The sequence below is a fragment of the Anguilla rostrata genome, chromosome 17 (genome assembly GCF_018555375.3).
Source record: "Anguilla rostrata isolate EN2019 chromosome 17, ASM1855537v3, whole genome shotgun sequence".
Taxonomy (NCBI): domain Eukaryota; kingdom Metazoa; phylum Chordata; class Actinopteri; order Anguilliformes; family Anguillidae; genus Anguilla; species Anguilla rostrata.
This window is the reverse complement of record NC_057949.1, coordinates 3,053,495-3,072,916: the sequence shown is the minus strand read 5'-3', so window position 1 is coordinate 3,072,916 and position 19,422 is coordinate 3,053,495. Positions and strand designations below refer to the sequence as shown.

At 46.4% G+C, this 19,422-nt stretch overlaps 2 protein-coding genes, 2 long non-coding RNA genes and 1 other non-coding gene across 6 annotated transcripts in view; all 5 read right to left on the bottom strand.

The window, feature by feature from the left end:
- The window catches only part of LOC135244162 (rho GTPase-activating protein 23-like), a 98,090-nt gene extending 92,700 nt beyond the window's left edge, over positions 1-5,390 (bottom strand). The window contains exon 1 of the mRNA XM_064316399.1: positions 4,984-5,390. Coding sequence (XP_064172469.1) covers positions 4,984-4,992 — 9 coding nt within the window. The 5' untranslated portion in view covers positions 4,993-5,390. The remainder of the gene's footprint in view (positions 1-4,983) is intronic.
- Positions 5,391-6,258: 868 nt separating this feature from the next.
- On the bottom strand, positions 6,259-7,098 carry LOC135243970 (uncharacterized). The gene is made up of 2 exons (XR_010326866.1): positions 6,939-7,098; positions 6,259-6,454 (listed from the first exon to the last, which is right to left on the bottom strand). It is a non-coding gene; the product is annotated as an uncharacterized LOC135243970 (long non-coding RNA).
- Positions 7,099-8,892: 1,794 nt separating this feature from the next.
- Positions 8,893-8,964, bottom strand: trnac-gca (transfer RNA cysteine (anticodon GCA)). Its single transcript has one exon. It is a non-coding gene; the product is annotated as a tRNA-Cys (tRNA).
- Positions 8,965-11,318: 2,354 nt separating this feature from the next.
- Positions 11,319-17,493, bottom strand: LOC135242880 (uncharacterized). Its single transcript, XR_010326494.1, has 2 exons — positions 13,556-17,493; positions 11,319-12,792 (listed from the first exon to the last, which is right to left on the bottom strand). It is a non-coding gene; the product is annotated as an uncharacterized LOC135242880 (long non-coding RNA).
- A 7-nt stretch (positions 17,494-17,500) lies between these two features.
- Positions 17,501-19,422, bottom strand: part of LOC135242879 (LIM and SH3 domain protein 1-like) — a 32,550-nt gene continuing 30,628 nt past the window's right edge. For both annotated transcript variants that reach the window (XM_064314160.1, XM_064314161.1), the window contains exon 7: positions 17,501-18,574. In XM_064314160.1, coding sequence (XP_064170230.1) covers positions 18,401-18,574 — 174 coding nt within the window. In that variant the 3' untranslated portion in view covers positions 17,501-18,400. The remainder of the gene's footprint in view (positions 18,575-19,422) is intronic.

Genomic DNA, 19,422 nt, shown 5'->3' with positions numbered 1-19,422 from the left:
AACAAGGGTTCAAATAAGATGAATCATACCAACTTACTGATCATTTCCTTTCTCTTTATGTTTGCATCACATTGCACAATTGAAGCGATTTGAGCTATTTTAAGCGATCACACGTGACAGTAGGCTTTAATTGTCACTGTGCTCGGTCAGGATCGATGGTCCGTAGCCTACTGATGTGCTGAGGAGGATGTAATCACAGCTCAACACCACCAGTCTTATCGCTACGGCCTCCTCGCCATATCTGAGCTCACAGTGGGCTAAATGGCTTTTTCTTTTTCCACCTCCATCTCCCTTCCATTAGCATGGCTCATATTTGCCTATATGCTCCAGTGCTATAAACGGCTACACCGCCACAACCAGCCTGGCCCAACACACTCTGCCAGTTAATGTAGGCCTGCTGCAGGAAAGTTCCAGAAACTCACAACTTACTCTGGTAATTCTAATTGAAGTCTAATATCCATGGCCCGATTCTAGTATCTGCGGACCAACGTATAAATTAATATACACATAAGAAGGGTTACCCAAAAAATGAGGACTTGGCTTACCTGCTATAACCCCAGTGAAACACTGCACACTACTGTCTAGTGAAAATAGGTTTTGATTACGGATACGTAATGTGTTGGGTACGGATGTTGCTTCCCGCACGCAGTTTTTCCCCCCTGTGCATTCCACAGAGAACAGACGGCAGGGCGATAAATATGTCAGATCTGGCTGGAGTGTGAAATTAGAAGCAGGCTAAAGGGGTGAGTGAGAGAGAGAGAGAGAGAGAGAGAGAGAGAGAGAGAGAGAGAGAGAGAGAGAGAGAGCACTGCTTGGGTATGCAGAGATTATACCACCTGTTCCAGGGTTTAAGGCCCCTGCCAGGGGTCAGCCTCCCTCTCTCTATCCCTCTCTCTGCCTTTCTCTTTCCCTCTATCCCCCTCTCTCTCTCCGTCCATCGACCTGTCTCTCTGCCTCCATTTTACCACTTCTGTTTACTACTCACTGTTAAATTGACCCGCAGTCAGGGTGGAGCAGCGTTTACGGACGGTTTCCGGTCTCCGCGCGCGCTGACGCGCCCACGCCCAGGACTGTTTACAAACAGAGCGAGCGGCGGCTGCGGCCCGAGTCCCGCGGGTGGCCGTTTCCCCCTCAGAGGGACCCCGCTAGCTCACAGCTGCTGGATCAGCTCAGCGCCACAATCACACCGCACGGACAAAAACCCCTTCAGCGGCGTAGCGCGACGGTTCGAGAGCGTGGCTCCTCACTCGGCACGGTCACCTGCAGACATAGGCGTAGATTTCGGGCGGGGGGGACGCAGGGGATACGTCCCCCTCAATATTTAGAATATGTGCATTGTCCCCTGCAATAAAAACATGAAAGAAGCAGAGGACTTTTAAATTGATGCAGGAAAGGCACGAATTGGTGCATAAAAATTCGCCAGAATGCAGGAAATGCAGTGTTTGACACTCAAAATTTCCTGGGGGAGGACCCCCAGACCACCCACTTAATGTGTCCCCCCCCAATGTTCAAACGAAACCTACACCACTGCCTGCAGAATGGCTTCAGGTAAAAATGTATCTTATAAAAGAAAGCTTTGAGAAATGCTCTGCTTAAGCGTGTCTGCTAATGGGAAATGTTACCATAATCAATTAAATTGCTCTTATTATAGCACATGCCCTTTATAAGAACCACTTCTGTCAAATGTGATTTCAACAGTTTATACTTTGTAAGAGAAGTGCCCTCTACTATGCTAATGCAGCAGAATATGTTATGCAAATATCTGTGCACTTTTGGAATGAATTAAAAATATGACATTTGTATTCTGTAGGTGTGCCACTGCCCGGGGCTTCAGTACTTCTATAGAGATCGACAGACACACACACACACACACACACACACACACACACATGCACACACACCAGTACAAGTACACACACATACATGCACATACAGAGCAGCAAACGCATGAACCCACATGCACCCACCCACACACACATGCGCGCGCACACACACACACACACACACAAAGGAGCAGTGACATCATCTCTATACTGGTACTGGGGGGGGATGATGAAATCATCAGGGTGATTGTGGAATTCACAATGGATAATTCAGCCGTAAGAAAGAAGAACCTGGATGCACCCAGACCCTCCAGCTGTTGTTTAAGGCCAGGGCAGGGCGAGCGAGGGAGACACACACAGGGAAGAGAGAGGGGGGATGCTGGACGAGGGGAGGGGGTGATGAGGTCATCGAGGGCCAGCAGACACTCTCAGAGTAGGGAACACCACGCACAGATGAACAGGCCCTCCAATCAGAGCGCACGCAGCTCTGTATTACCTCAGAGAGAGAAGGATGGAGGATGACATGCAAAAAGAGAGAGAAAGAGGAGGAGTGCATGCAAGACACAGGGGGAAAGAGGGAAGGACGGAGAAAGGGGAAAGACAAAGGGAGAGACAGGGAGGGAGAGATGGAGTATGAGAACAATGGAGGGAGGGAGAGAGAAAAGTAGAGGAAGAGGGACGGAGGGAGGGAAAGAAAGAGAAAGGGATAGAGGGAGAGGGTGAGAACGGGGTCTGAGAGGCTGTGATTCGGAGGCAGAGAGTACGGACACGCCCTGTCCCACTCCTCACCCTTTTAAAAACCGCCATTTCCGCTACTCCTCATCTGGCCGTAACTAAGGGAACATGTTTACGTTAATGCGAAGTGCAGCCTCCATCTTATCATTAACAAACTGACAAACCCTCTGAATTATGGATGCTAACTGTTTCTGGCCTGCTTAAACTCAGGCTGAAACCAAGCATGAGGGACTTCTTTATCAGAACATGGTAAAAAAAAAATCCCTTTATACATCCATCCATCCATTATCTATACTCGCTTATCCTGGGCAGGATAGTGGGGAGCCCTTCTATACACAAAAAGCATAAATTTTTATACAAAATGTACAGTATATGCAGATGATAAAGTTCAAAAGATAACAAAGGCCCACTGTGCATAATAGTGGAAACGCATTTTGCATATTTATATATTTGTAATTAAATGTTTTGGTATTGAACACTGTGGACACTTGAGCAGCAATGGTCCTGATCTTGTGGTGCTCTAGCAGTAACAGGAGAGGCACATTTAGGGATTACACATTTTAAAGAGGAAAAATGTGCCCCAAAAAATTAATGATCGCAATTCTGAAACTGAGCTTGGTTCTGCTGTATTCATTCATTCATTCATTAATGATCTACCCTCTACTTGTTTTACTATTTTCTCTGCAAACTCACAACACAATATAAAACCAGATATTATGCTGAGGAAAAAAAACATCTTGTGTATCTGAAAAATGTATTTTAAAAATGCTTTTGAGTTTACTACATACATTCTTGCATCTCACAGTGACTTTTTGATGTTTTGAGTAGTTACTCCATTCAAAGACTATTCGCAAAACAGAATAGTCACTGTTGGCAGCACAGACAGACAGTACATTACATTACAGGCATTTAGCAGACGCTCTTATCCAGAGCGACTTACACAACTTTTACATAGCATTTTACATTGTATCCATTTATACAGCTGGATATATACTGAAGCAATTTCGGTTAAGTACCTTGCTCAAGGGTACAACGGCAGTGTCCTACCCGGGAATCGAATCTGCGACCTTTTGGTTACAAGCCCAGTTCCTTACCCACTGCTACACTCCGTCCTCAGTACAGTACAACACACACACAAGCACAGGAGCATAAAGTCATAGGAACTGAAACACAGGTACAGGAACTCAAACAGTCGTGACTGAAACTGAAACACAGGCACTGGAACTGAAACACAGGCACAGGAACTCAGACACAGGTATCGAAACGCAGGGACCCAAACACAGACACGGACGAGCACTTACTGTACAAACCGTAAACACTCCGCCCGTTAGGGACACGCACAGCACACGCACACGGAAGCACGCGTGTATAAACGCACGCGTGCGGCCGGCTCACACAAGCGCGCCGTTAGCCCCCAGTCACATGTGCACGCGCCCCGGCTCACTCAAACACACGCCCGTAAGGCAGACGGGTCCGCCGGCCGCGATGGTCAACGACCTCGGGGGCGACAGCCGAAACCACCGCCGCCGCCGCAACTCGAAAGGCACGGTCCCCCCCCCGACCGCCGCGCCTGCCCGCCGAGCGGTCCCCCGGGGGGGCCGGCGGAAGAGAACACAAACCGGGGCCGGCTCTCGGCACTCCGGGCGGCGCCATCGACGCAGGGCGGGCGCCGGCGAGAGGAAACGCGCAGCCTTTACGAACCGCGCGCGGACGACAGGTGGGAGAGCCGCAGTCAAGAGAGAGCGGTTGCCGTGGTGAGAGGGAGCCCCGAATTAGCCAGGGGGAATTCCCACGCTAATCGCCGCTGTTGTGAATCAGCTAATTGCTGATTATAATGAGATGAGAGGGTGCCGGAGAGTCGGGCTCTGCCTGCTCCCTCAGCCCCGACGCCCCCTGGTAATATCACCAGCTCAGAGCAGTGTCAGGAAAGAAACAGTGGCGCGGAAATAGTGGAACAACATCAAGACCTTTTAGGGACTGCCAGACAGATAAACGCTTTGCAGAGAGCACACGCACACACACACACACACACACACACACTCCCTGAATGGAGACAGGTAAACTGGGGTTGTGCTGAGCAGAGGGCTGGGTGTGTGTCCCGGCGGGTGTGAGTGGATGTGTGTGAATGAAAGTGCTTGTGTGCGTGTGTGTGTGTGGTTGTGTGTGTGAAAGTTCTTGAGTTTTTGTGTGTGCGCACGTGTGGCTGAGTGAGTGCATGTGTGTGAAAGTGCTTGGGTGTGTGTGTGTGTGTGTGAAAGTTCTTGAGTTTTTGTGTGTACGCGTGTGTGACTGAGTGAGTGCGTGTGTGAAGGTGTGCGTGTGCGTGTGTGCGTGTGTGTGCTTGTGTGACTGAGTGAGTGCGTGTGTGAAGGTGTGTGTGTGCGTGTGTGTGTGTGTGTGTGTGTGCAGGAGAGTGCGTACGTACCTGGGCCATGTTTTTAGCGAGGCTCCAGTGGGGTGCTAATCCAGGGCATGTTGCTGAGAGGGGCAGGAGCTGTAGAAGCGAAGCGGGACCCCCGCCCTCCTCACAGGGCACTTTGGACGCCCGGCGGGACAGCTGGGGCACGCAGGACTGCGCCCCTCTGGAGCACCATGGTCTTCTCTCCTCTCCTCTCCTCTCTCTGCTTCTGACAGCCACAGATATCCAGTCAAAAATGTTCTTCCCTCTCTCTCTTCCAGGCAGGAGGGTAAAAGGAAAGGAGGTCTTGTAATCCCCACTACTTCGCTCCAGTAGAAGGAATAAGGGAGAGGACACTCCCCTCTCTTTACTCTCTTTCACTGACTCCACTCACACTCTCCCTCGCTTGCTCGCTGGCTTTCTGTGAGCTGGCCCTCCTGCCTCACCACCCCCTGCCTCTTTTGCCCCCCCCCCCTCCACTTCCCTCCTCCCGTGCCTCCCCTCCCCTCCACTTCCCTCCTCCCGTGCCTCCCCTCCCCTCCCCTCCCCCAGCATAGGAACAGGAGCATGAGACTCCAGTCGAGCTAGAGGGAGGGAGGGGAGAAGGGAGGGAAGAAGGTGGTTGGTCAGGAGGAGGTCACATGACCTCCCCAGCAGTAGTCTGTGGGATTCTCTGACAGCTGTTCGGCTCATGCCCCCGCGAAAACTTCTGTCACCGTTGACAACCGCTATGCCATGCTGCCTGGCCATACATTTACTGATTATAAGCTATCAGTGGACAGGTGTTTAACCTGAGAACAGGGAATGTTGGGAACTGTAGTCTAACAACTCCAAACAGATAAAGGGAAAGAGTTGTAGTCAGGGGGGCTGTGTGTTCCCCCTGTTACCTTCAGTCAGAGAGCAGTCACTCAGTGGATGACTGCTGAGGAAACATGAGCTTCTGTACAAACATACGTACATTCAACACACACATCATGCATACACAAACATGTGTGCAGGCACAGGCACACACACACACACACACACACAGAGGCTGAAAAGGGTCTGGCACTCAGGAGCTCAGGAAGAAGACATCCTCCAGCGTTTCCCTCAGGCTGTATGGTGGGAAACTCCCCACCCCTGAACAACAGGAACCCGGGGCCTCTCTCTCTCCTCTCTCCCTTCGCCCTGGCTGCTCTCGTTCCCTGCAATTCGCATAAAAACAGCTGCCCCACACTCAGCCCGCCCCAGCGACCCATCAAGGCCACTGTTTACCACAAAAAGAGACCACGTACAACATCGATTAACAGCCAAGTCGAGCGACAGATGTTATGTAAACAAGTTTACTGGTGGAGCTACGCAGAAGCCATGTTCCTCCTGCCCTTCAAGCACAAACGCAGCACCCAGGTCCTGCGGGATTGTGGGTAATGTCTTACACAGGATGTTAACACGGGGGCAGCCCCCGGGGGTCCCCAGGAGAGGCTGGACTCAGAGGTGAAGACTGACCGCCGGGGCAGCCCTGCCAAAAAAGGAGGGAAACCGAAACACAATGAGAAAAACAGGCACGTCCTGCTCCTTGCCTCTTCGGGTGACAAACAGGCGGTGTTATGAAAAAGGAATAGAATGTCTGCACACTGTTTTGCTCCCAAGAAAATTCATTACAAAAAATTACAGACACAAAGGTGACGTTTTGGTATCACGTGAACGCAGAAAAAGTGAAAACGCTGTGGGTTTAGGCGATAGGGACCCCCAGGTCTCCATACTGAGGAATCTCTCACCAGTGGCATCACTAGGGTGTTATGCATTCAAACGACAAAGCGCTTCTCGTCACATTAATACCGCTAATTAAAACAACCGGCAGTAAACTGCATCGGATAAATTAGCCGTTTCAACTCGTCGCTACACAAAACACTGCAGAAAAAATGTATTGCCAGTCATTTAAGGGTGTCGCCCGGTGCGGTCCGCACCTCCCGCACCCCCCTAGTGACGCCTCTGTCTCTCACCTCATTCAGCACTTTGCATGCAAAAGGTTCAGTTTAGTATTGCTTTGGTTTTGCTCTTGTTTGATGTACGATTTCTTTCGTGTAGTTATTTTGGCGACGTATGTGTCACTTTGCTTTGTATGTCAATAAAGTTTGGAGAAATTTGAACCGGAGAAGGCACGCAGCTGGGAGTGAGGGCGGGTGGAACAACCGGAGTATTGTTGCAGTGCGAAGGGTAGATTATATTATCAGTGATGGAATTCCGAAAATGTCTTAGAGTGGGACAGGCAGGGCATTGACATGAGACAGGAACTACAGAAGTAGAGGAGGGCGATTCAGGGGGAACAGTGGGAGGGGGCAGAGAATTTGCAGCAAAAAGGAATCAAAGTGAAGAGGTGTAAAAAAAAAAAAGGCTTGAGGAACAGAGGATTTGAAGGCGTCCAGCAGGAGGTTAGGTGGTGTACGGAGGCGGGGAAAGATCACGAGAAAGCCACAGTTCCCATTTAGAAGAGCACATCATCATTTACATCAAAATGGGTCGGCGAAGTAGCGGTGCTCCGTCAATTCATTTTCAATCAAAGGTCAGCAGGCGCCACCGCGCATGAATTATGGCGTAGACTCGCAAGGAAAACAAACGGCATTTTCACCGGCTGATTTGCATAATAGAGGGGTCACATAAGCACACGGACATTCCGCTCAAGTTCTAAATTCAATTGTTGGTTCAGTTGAGCTACTGGCTACTCTCCTGGATTTTACCACGCCACAGAAGGATATTGTTTTCACTATTTCACAGTTGGGATGGGTTGTTTAGACGTGTATCTAGGTCTGCGTTACTCGATATATGCACCCTGAATTAACCAATGCCTCACGGGATAAGATAACTAATGTCCAAACCTTCAACTTTTCACAATTTGGCCCACTTTTCTCAGAGATTGCTGTAACAACGCAACTTTCCTAATAGTTTCGGTTACGACTGGAAAAGTAAGTTCATGCAGATAGTAAATGTGACATTTTTTAATAACAATCCATAAATAAGCTTGAATCCCTCTTAATAAACTTTGATATCTTTGGGATCCGCTGGTCCACAGTCTGACGTTTAAGTAATGTCCACAAACTGGTGAGAGAGCGCCATCTACCGGCACGACGACCTGAAAAGCACGGGAACGGATGGCTACTTCCTGTGCGAAGTCAAACTTATTATTGCCTATGCATTTCAGAATGCTTACGTATTTGTATGTACGAGGTGGAGCGGTTATATTGTTGTATTCTGTTTGTTTATTTATCACGTGAAAATAGATCATATGGGGGCATCGTAGCTTTTCCAAATCCAAGCCCCCCTAGACGCTGCTCAATCAAGCACTTGTGCACACCGTATTATTTTCTTTCTTGTCTTATTCAGTTAGTTGTTTTAATTTTTCACAAGTATTTTGGTGAAAACTGCACGTCCATTTGTTATCTCCAATGTACAGGCCTCATCCACACGTAGGTTAAGCTCTAACCCTCGCAATTTGTATGGAATTTTGAACGTTTCAGAGGGCTCTTAATGTGCTCATTTTAAATTAGGTAGTTTGCAAAACGAGTGTATACGGGTTTGGTGGAATGGGTCCGTCACAACCGAAAATGTACATAATACATTTTAAAAACCCAGCAAGAAACGGTCCAATAGATGACAATTGAACAGTGCCCTTGGGGAACTGATTTTGGGGCCATTTACAGGAAATTTGGGCACCATGCAATCAGTAAACCAAAGTTCTGTAGTCTACGTTGAGGTTTGAGGTAGCTTCAAGCCATGAAAACATATCACTTAGGTACCAATTACGAGCTAGGCCTACATGTAGCCACATAAATGCATCTTGTCTCTAGACGAACGCTTCTGTTATGAGCGATGGCATGACATCAGTCTCATTACAGGATATTATTTGAAATGCGTTTTCCAGTATTAGATATTTTCCCATCTCATACTGGAAATAAAAGCAGGGGACGCCCGGATTTGAACCAGGGACCTCTTGATCTGCAGTCAAATGCTCTACCACTGAGCTACATCCCCTATGTACACATTGCGTTTGTAACCTGAGATTCATCATTCAGCTAAATAAAATAAAAAGTATTATTTTAGGCTTACGTCATACGCAGACCACAGCGCAATGTCCTTTAAATTGGTTCGTGTTATTGTACTGACGCCAGAAACAGATGTCCTTTAAAATGTTTCATGTTTTTGAACTGACGCCAGAAATAGACATTTGGAGTAACTGTAATGTCGTTACAAAATACTATAATGCCGGATTATACTATGGGGTCATGGTTTCATATCTAATCTCTCAAAACCACAGAGACACAAAACAGCACGAATGGCTATATTCGGATATGCCTATTGCTGGGGTAGAAGATAACATCACGGCTAATAAAACATTTAACATCTAAAAACACGCCAGTATTTATGACATACGGCACACATCTAACACATAGGGACGAGACCAGTGTGGACAGATCTATGACGAGGACTATATTTGTGTATTTGTAGGTGTAATCTATAGGACTTTTACTGCTTTTACATGTGGAAAGTTCAAAGCACAAATTATGGAAGGTTCTTACCTGAGAGTGGACAATGTTCTCATGGAGTTAAAAACAGCAGAACATCCAAAAAAAGTTCATTTAGAATACACTTACTATAAATAGTGGGTAGGCATGGATGATAGTTGGTTTAATAACGAATAAAATAAAATAAAGCCTTCTTCCAATTGACTTTAGTACTGTTCCATCCATCAAATCTGAAAGTTATTAGGCTGTTCGCCTGAGACACCCCAAAACTTCTGATATAGGCTAACTTATCAAAACAACTTCTCGTCTTCATATCTTCCCTCAAATACAGGATAAGTTCCTGTTCCTGTGATACTAACATCATCTTCAAACAAACAGAAGTCCTTGATGCCCACCTTTCCATTGTACAATATTGTGCTATATTGTTTATGTTTACAATATTGAACAGTGTGTCTCATTTTAAATCTGATTTCATGCCGTGAAACTACAGAATATAATGAATAGCCTACCTGTCACGCTAATGGTAATGGATGGAATTGCAAAAAATTAGAGAATTTAATCAGGAGATGAGTGTACAGAAAACTAAGAGCGTTCGAAACAAAAAACTAAATACTCGAGGCTGTGAATAAATCTCTGGGAGCACCCGATCAGAGGCCAGCGCGGAGCCGCAGGCATGAAGGCTCCGGACTGAGCGAGGAGCAAACAAAGGCAGAATAAATGTTGCAACTAATTAGCTCTCGAATTGAGAACAGGTGAAACACGTAGTCACATAATCAGAGTCCGTGATGATTATGTCGCCCTCTGGCGACCAGCAGGAGGGGGTGCGGCTTGAATCCTTACACAGCGTCATGACAGGGTGGTGATGCCCACAGCGCACACAGTAGAGGTTATATTCGTGGTCCGTGAGTGAATCAAACGAAGGTATCCATGCAGCAGGGCCTCCTGTTCGTGCTTCTGCTGTGATGACAGCTCCCAGACGCTCGACCCAGCGTGACATGGGTCTGAAGTGAACTGAATGTACATTAGGCACCAAGCTGAAAAGCCTCAATGCATTTTCCTTAATACACTTCCCTTTAATCTACAATCTACAGTGAGACAGGCACGTTGATGGAGTGTAGCAGTGGGTAAGGAACTGGGCTTGTATCGAAGGTCGAGTGATCGAGTTCCTGGTAGGACACTGCCGTTCGTCCTCTGATGACAGGTACTCAACCGTATATCCAGCGTACAATGGGTACAATGTAAAATGTATGTAAAAGCTGAAAGTCAGCTTCTATAAGAGCATCTGCTTAATGCCTGTAATGTAATGTAATGCACAGGAGGAATAAAAAGTAAACCCTTACATTTCACAGATGGGTGCTGTACAAGGGTGTAGGGTTTGAGGTCAATTCCCTTACCTTGGAGTGCTCCTTGGTTATCAGCATCACATAAAAGTAACTCTTTACCTAGGTTACTAATTGCCAACTTACCTGAATACAATTCTTCAGGTAAAGGCAGTCATGTAAGATCAAAATAGTTACATAGTCTATATAAATAAATATAATTAGCAGCGGTTAATGGTTAGCGATTATTTGAACAGGTCACAATAATGGAAAAATGCCAACTACAATTCATGTGTTCCCGGTCTTCAATGAGTTGCAATTATTAAAATGTCATACGGTACATCCGAATACTAGACTGTACGAATCCTGCAACATTCTTAGTTTAGTCATATTTCATATGTACATATTACAAATAAAATATGTGCATTCTCGTCGTTGCTGTAGAAATAACATACAACTGCCAGTTCATTAATTTACGCCTACATTATTACAACAAAACCAAAAACATTTTGAGAGATGAAAGAAGTTATAAAATGAGGAAATTCTTTTCCAGGGGGTTTTATTTCCTTTGGGAAGATATCCAACGCGAAGCATTGAAAACCACGACTGTAAAAGGCAGTAATACGAAATAAAGATTGATCAATTGATTTATTACAAGCCACTGTGTGTCAAGACAGGTCAAGGGGTCAGAATCACAAAAAAGGATTCATTACTGTAAAACATTTGTGCTTATTAGTACAGAATATACTGTATATTTAATACAACTGAGAAATTAGTGATATTGTTATTTTGGAATGTGTATTTATTATGTTCAATAGAAGGAATGACAGAGAGAGAATAGGACAAGAGGGGAAATGTGAAGTGCATACTACATAAATTAGGCCTACACGATGTTACTCAAACATGCTTGGAAAAAACTGGGAATAAAATTGAATCATTCAGTGCAAATTTAAAGCAAAACTATATTTCCTGCTACAGCTGCAAATGGCATTACGTTTGTTTCACTGAGCAATCCCATCCCAGCCATGGCAAAAACCTGTAGAGTGGAGGGAACAGGACAGGAAACAGAAATCCAGCGGTTGGGTAAACAATGTCAGACCCCCCTGTCTGGAGAAGAGGAACATTGCAGAAGCTCCCCAACCCCCCCAACCTTACCCCATTACACCAGCTTTTCAATAAAACATAAAACAAAATGCCATTTGTACTTACTGTTCAACCTAACAGCAGACTCAACTGAGTGATAAAGTGCATCAGTCATATAAAAACGACAGGGTCCAATGTAGCTCTTAGATTGTCCATAAAAATTCCTCTTTCAGACTATGAACTTACTTGCAGTGGGAAGCGTGCATTCACGGTAACGAAAAAAGCACATTATGGAAAACAAGTTGCGGAGTAAGAGGAATGGAATTACACTGTTCAGTATCACAAATTCGGATTCTACTGTGTAGGCTGTGGTCAGAGGTGCCCTGTGTGGCCTCTATGGTGTGGTTGTTTACTTAAACTGTGTTTGTGGTCTCCGCCCCTTCACACAACACAACAGACAGCAGGACTCTCCCACCGACAGCTTAAAAAAAAAAAACAATCGAAGGCTAGCTACCGAAGCAAAACGAGAAGTGGTGCACAGCGAAGTCCGACCATTTTCGCGATTTCACACCAACCTCGGCCCCAAACCATTTAATTAGCACAAACCGCTTAATCCAGCGTGTACAGGAGCGAACCAACGCCGTGTGTTCAGCCGTCTGGTTGGAACAAAAACCGGGACACACATCGGCTCCCCGGGACCGGAGTAGTGTACAGATGTTGTGCAGAAACTGTAGCCACACGCGTGAAGACAGGATGGAGCTCACAGAACGGGCTGAGGTTACGGGTGAGTACGCTGAAGAGGAGGGAACCGTTTGTAGGTCCTGGAGGGGAAGGATCTTCAGGGGGAGAGAGGGCTGCCTCTCCACCCATGTAGGCCGAGACCCTCATCCCTCCCTCTCCCCCACCTGGTCATCCAGCCAGATGCTGTCGCTACCCTGTCAAACACAGGAAAAAACAGGGACACCTCACCTTTCTCTACAAAATTAAGCAAATAGCATACTATGTGATACAATTATCATTCAGTACTACCAACAGAAGGAAACTGATAGCATTTTATTATGAATTAAATACCTCATTTAGAAAGATTAGTTAAAACTATTTATTTACGCCAAGTCCTGACCATATCCAACCGTCTTGTTTTTAACTACAGGGCACAAAGGTTTACCCCGTAGGTTTTTTGCAAGAAGAACCTCTGGTAGGGTGTTACGGTGGTCTTCGGCCCGAGTATGCTCGATGTGAAGTCGATAAGGAGCACTTCACTGGCAGCTATCAGGCTATATAAGCACAAAAGCATCAGACTATGGCTCCTGCATTTCCAAATAACTCGCTAACTGGACAGCATATCATTCTGAGATTCGTATTTTCCATCCGTTGCAAACGCAAGTAACTCCAATACAGAAATACGATTAGGCTATTATGCATTGATCAATATCATACAAAGCGCGCACTTGCCCGGGGATACTGTAATAAACTACAGTCGTATATATTTACCCATTTAATCCAGATCATGCAGAGTCATAATTTTCAATGAGACGCCATTATTTTCCAATACAAATCGTCGTTACCATATTTTTCCTTGGAGCCGTCAAACTCCATTAATTTCAATTAAGTTAAAACGCGTAGTGGCTTAAAAGAGCAAGACAGCATTTTTCGTTAATGCTACAAAATAAATTGTGCAGACGGAAAAGGGGCTCTTACCTTTGCCTAGGGGATCTACGCTGCTAAAAACCCGAAAGAAAACTGACAAAAAAAACCCCAATGCGCATCAGTGGTTGTCATTCTAGCGATCTCGCGATCACCCAGTGTCGACCAACTCCTCAAAGCATGTAAATAATGTAAGATAGGAAGCTCAGGCCAATAACGGCGAAAAACATTAAAACCAAAATATCCAGCATGATGGAAAAAATGCTGCGACGAAGATCCGACCGTGGAATCGGGGACAGCCGCCTGCCGCCTACCTTCAGCTACTAGAGCCTCCAAATAAAAACAGATGTGATGGGTGCTTTCCGATACTGCTTCCGCTGCACATCAATCCCGTCCCGCCCCGCCCCCACCCGAACGTGCGTATATTCTAGAACTTCAATTTGTGGACAAAAGGGAGAATGACTGAGTGCAGACAGTAGCTACTCTTCTTGGACAGGAGGACGCCAGACAGCTTGTTTCCACAACACGCACGATCACTGAAAAATTAACTGTGCAATGAACACAAGAGGCAAATGGGTTAAAAATGCAATTTTATTGAATCCGGAGAATGAGTCACGACAAGTTGAAGCGCTGTCGTACGACAAGAGAAGCGAACCAAGTCCTGGTCTTAACTCAACCCTAACTCAACCGTTGGTCGACGAATTTCGGACATTTGGGTACTTTTTTTAGCAAAAAATAAAATGTTGAGAATGGAACGCATGATAACAGGTTTTTATATTTGTTCAATTCCTTTCCCCCCCATTTGTGTAGCCTGAATACTGAATTAGAGAAAATAGTTGTAAGCTCAAAATGAAATGTAGACATTTATCAAGAGTGATCCATTGGATGAGGGAGAGCATTGAACAAGGAATGTCACATTGATGCAGAAAGGAGAGAGGACTCAGGGGAAACCTCAGCAACCTAGCGGTGTGTGTTTGGGACAGGGGTGCGAGAGAGTGTGTGTGTGGGGTGGGGGAAGATTCTGGAGAAACGATGTGGGTAAAAACTGTCCAGCGCCCTTGTGGCACAAGATAAGCACTTCCCTTTTTACAGGACAGCTTGCGCAGCTGTGGAACGGGTACATTTACTGACTGCCTGTTCCTAACCTGACAGGACTATGGAAACGAGTCCCTGTTCTCCATTTCTCCAGCCCCCTGCTTCAGTGCACAGCTAATGCAAGACCGGTCAATGCACAGTACTCTGGCCACTTAGGAGTTGCCTCTGGGAAAAGCCCTTATTCGACACAACCTAACCCTAACCCTAACCCTCACCGTCTCCACCAATCACCCCTCACAGCTAGACCAACTGAAAACCAGCACGGTTCATCACTGCGAGGTCATTATTAGACGGTTCTCCTGGTTCAGCAATTAGAGTCACTGGAAAACAAGATGCGTTCAACCAGCAAAACTGTGTGCCCCAGCTCAACAAAACCCTTAACTACACTTCATCCCAATGCGTTGCCTACATATACAATCTTTGTGGATTCATTACCATTTGGCAAGCTTCCAATCCAGTCTACTAATCGCCAGTACAATAGCCTTTAAGTCCCGATAACCATGTAAAATACATTTGAGGGGTTATGTGTTATGTGTTTGCGATAATTGCCGTTTGAGAACATAGGATGACAACGATCATTCTTCACCATAAGGGACAGCAGCTGTCTTTCAGCTAATAATGACATCGCCCGTCACCCAGATGCTCCAATTCAGAGGTGTGCTTTTTCCTTTTTTTTTGTCAGACTTTCAGCAATGACATCACAATCCCCCAAGCCCTTATCTTCAGTGTCTCGAGTCACAGCGGAGCATTAAAACAAACTGAAGTACCCCAGACACTACGACCACTTTCAACACTCGAATTTGACACCCATCCCCCACCCCCCAGTTTTTCCATCTTAATGTCTTTATTTCATGTCATTTTCTTTAAAATACGTACATAACTCAAATAGCCGTCAGCTACATCCTAAAGAATTACTCCTTTAGCAGAAAGTAAAGTATCGTTTTTTAATTTTCGGACTTTCCTGTTCGGGCTACGGCATTCACAGTGCGTCACGAGAGGAATCGAGGATGAAAGGAAAGGGAGAAGGGAAAGAGAAAAGGAGGGAATAGCATGCTCAAGACTGAGGGAAGAGAGAAAACAGTGTGACTCTCAGCACATTAACACTTAAAAAGATGGCTCGTTTTCTGGCGTTTTAAAAAAAATATATATTATTTTAGTTTCGGTGTATGTTTTGCCGCTTTGGAGTGTATGTTCTTGTTATAGACCAAGAACCCTGAAGGCCCCAATACCAGCCACTGTAAAGCTCACTGGTCATCCCAGACTTCTGTAAGCATCTAAAGTGTCCTCCACAGCTCTCAAGGACTGTCTGGACCAATGGAAAACAAAGACTAAAACTGAAATAATATTTAAAAAATGTTAAAAAAAAACAAAACAAAAAGTGAACCTTCCCTCCAAAACAAAGCTCTCTCCCTGTCTTGTTGATGCTGTGGACTCCTGGTGAAAACAGGTGCTCATGGATATTCATGAGCAGCGAGGCAGCTGCCTGTCTGGCCCTGCTTCCAGAAGATAATTGATATGCACATATGTAGTGTGTCCACTAGGCCTTCCAGACTCCAAACAGGGATGTGATTTTTCCTGGTCAATCGGGACATAACAGATTGTCAGACTGTAAATGACTCTGTGGGCCGTTAGCATTTAGCTTTACCGACAGCAGTCTCTCTTATTATCCGAGGGTGGGACTCTACAGCGCCAAAACTGGGGAGAACCTCACGCGTTACCATGGCTACAAACTGATTTGGGAGGGGGGGGGTGGCAAATGAGCCCACTGCGGGTACCGTGCCCCAAGTAAACACGAAGGGGGCAGAATACCCACCGGAGACTATTCAGGGTGATGCTTTTGTGAAACAGCGCCTGAAAAGCCCACTTATGTTAACGAAGCTGATGCAACTTCCTGTCAGACAAAGTCTGCACCCGGCACTCACTGAACTTCAAGAGTAAAGGCAGCCATCAAAAGGAAAGTAGACCTTTCCCCGGGGAGAATTTAAGATGCAAATAAGGCCATTAAGGGACACTCGATCCTTTGAAATAATGTGAATGAGGTTCCTCAATCGAAGGCAATGTTTAGAAAACAGGTATATGGGAGTATGTGTGACTCCGACAGTCCAAAGTTACACAAGCCTGAGGCAGAGACCGGAATATTAGATCACGTTTCCGGTGGATACAAGTTCAGACGTCCGCCAGATTTGTCGTAAAAGGGCTTCCACTGTACATTTGATACAGCTGAACTGAATTAAAACATTTTTTTCTTCTGTCCCTTTCTTGAGAGCGGGACAGAAGAATCTTTTTCTCAACGCGACGGAGAAAGAGAACGACGTACGAGACAAACGTGCAGCGACGGTACAGGAATGACAGAAAGCAGCAAGTAACGGTTAAACAAAAACCTTTATCGCTGTTTGTTCGGTTCACACCACAGCATCACACCTGTCACACGGGACAGCGACTCTCCGTAACAAAATTAGGGAATGATACAAGTGACTCAGAATTCCTCTTTTCAGAAGTGTGCTTGGCTTTCATTCTCCCGACTGCTCTAGTCTTGTGTTTAGTTTTTTTTTTTTTTTCCCCGGGGGGCTGAGGGCGGGGTTTAGTAATGCTGCAGCAACACCCCCCCCCCCCCCTCGATGCCCCACGACCAATAAGAAAAATAAGAAAATCTTGTTGATTTTTTTTACAAAGCTGAAGGCATTTTAGGCCACGAGCGCAAAAATAATATAAACAAAGCACTACCGCCGCGCTGTCCCTCAGTGCGCCATGACGATTAAAAAAAACAAACAAACAAACAAAAAAAAACAGTATTTTAGTCTGAGTGACATTTACCCCGTGTCTACAGGCTCCGCCCCCCGGTGAAGCCGGTTGGTTCTCGTTTCCTCCACTTTAACAGGTACTGCGGTTCCAGTGTGGCCAAGTAAGACCGTTGATAGAGATATAAATATATAAAATCTTTCTATTAGACGGGCAGCAGCAAAGGGGTATCGGGATGGATGAATGGAATGTATGGAGACAAGTGATGAATGCATTAAGTACTTTAGGTGGGATTCCCTGCTGAGCCACTAGTTTGAATGGCTTGATCCTGATTGGAGAATAGCCACACAGCAAGGGGTGTGTGTGTGTGTGTGTGTGTGTGGGGGGGGTGTTAGCACAGACAGCTGCAAGCTAGTCAATTTTCCGGGAGGCAGGAACTGCGCCTGTATTCAGAAAGCGTCTCGGAGCAGGAGGGCTGACCTGAGATCAGTCTTCTCCCGCCCACATGCTAATTTTACGCATTTAAAGTCAAAAGCCAAAACTGATCCTGGAAACGCACCCCTACACGAGATGCCTTGCGAATGCAGGACCTGCGCTGTCCCCGTGGGAGAATTTCTAGGACCGCTCCCCCTCCACAAACCCCCCTTCTGTCACGGCAACCGCATGTTGGTTGACAGGGAGATCGGTCACCTGATCGCGTTTAAGACTTTCATTAACCTCGGAGTAGGTGTGGCAGTTGGAAGTGCTTTGGGGGCGGGGTTTAAGCTGAAAGATCTCTGTGTGCATTAAGACTGTAAGGTGTCACCTCTGAGCCGGACCGACAGGCAAACGCAGACGGACAGACGGACGCCCTGCCGTACAGGAGGCCAGCGGGAGGACGGTGGGGGGGTGGGGATGTAGCGGATGCGACCGAGCGGTTTTTCGGGGGCGCGGAGAGAACCAGAACGAACCGAGCGGCGAAAGTAAAGACAAAAAGCGTGTTTTAAAACGAGATGGCACGGGGCTTTCCTCCTCTCCCTCCCTCCCTCCTCTCCTCCTCTATCCCCCTCTCCCCCTCTCCCTCCCTCAGATGGCCTCCACGTAGTTGGCGGGCAGCATGCCCTGCTGGCCCGTGCGCTCCACGCGCCCGTACATCCAGCCCTCGTCGATCTGCTGCACGTCCGCGATCACGTCGCCGTCCGCGAACGACACCTCGTCCTCGTCGGCCGCCGTGTAGTCGTACACGGCCCGAAACCGCTTCTGCGGAGAGAGAGAGAGATTCAATTCAGTTAACTTAATAGATAAGTATTATGTTCCTATCATTTGTGCTGTTATCGTTGTTGCTGCTTGTCTTCTTTTTTCCTTTTGATTATATATTCTTACTGTAGTTGATTGCTGTTGTCACTACGCTTTGGCAATATATATTTTTAAATATGTCATGCCAATAAAGCATTTGAATTTGAATTTGAGAGAGAGAGAGAGAGAGAGAGAGAGAGAGAGAGAGCATTAGACACACGATCCGGTATCACAGGCATCTACAGAGAGACAGTCAACGATATAGAGACAGACAGCTTAGACGTACAGCTCGGTACTATTTCTACAGAGAGAAAGACAGACAAATAGCCCTGAACAAACTGTCCAGCGTGCCTTCTAAAGAGACAGACACAGGCGAAGAGTTCAAAGCAGACCACAACCAGCAAAAGTCAGGGCCAAGCATCACTTCAACATATAAAGTTGATAAAGCAGCATTTAACCCAATGCCTAAGTGCTTTCGCACATACAGGAGTTAGACACAGGCTCCTCCACACACACGGAGAGAGACTCAATTCAAAGCAACCTGAACTGAATTGAACTGAATTGACTCAGACTCAGGGTCTTTTCCAAACATGGCCGACCAAGGACCAAATGGAACTTTTGCAAACAGAGACAGGGCCAGGAAGAAGGGATCATTTACTTATTTTCTGCTGATCAATCAGGAAATACTGACTTTAAGACCCAAAATAAGCACGTGCATCAACAGCTTATGACCTCTAACAGCAGACCGCAGAAGGGAGAACATTCTGCAATAAAGTCAAATAACAGTAACCTCAGAGACATTTAGGGTCTGA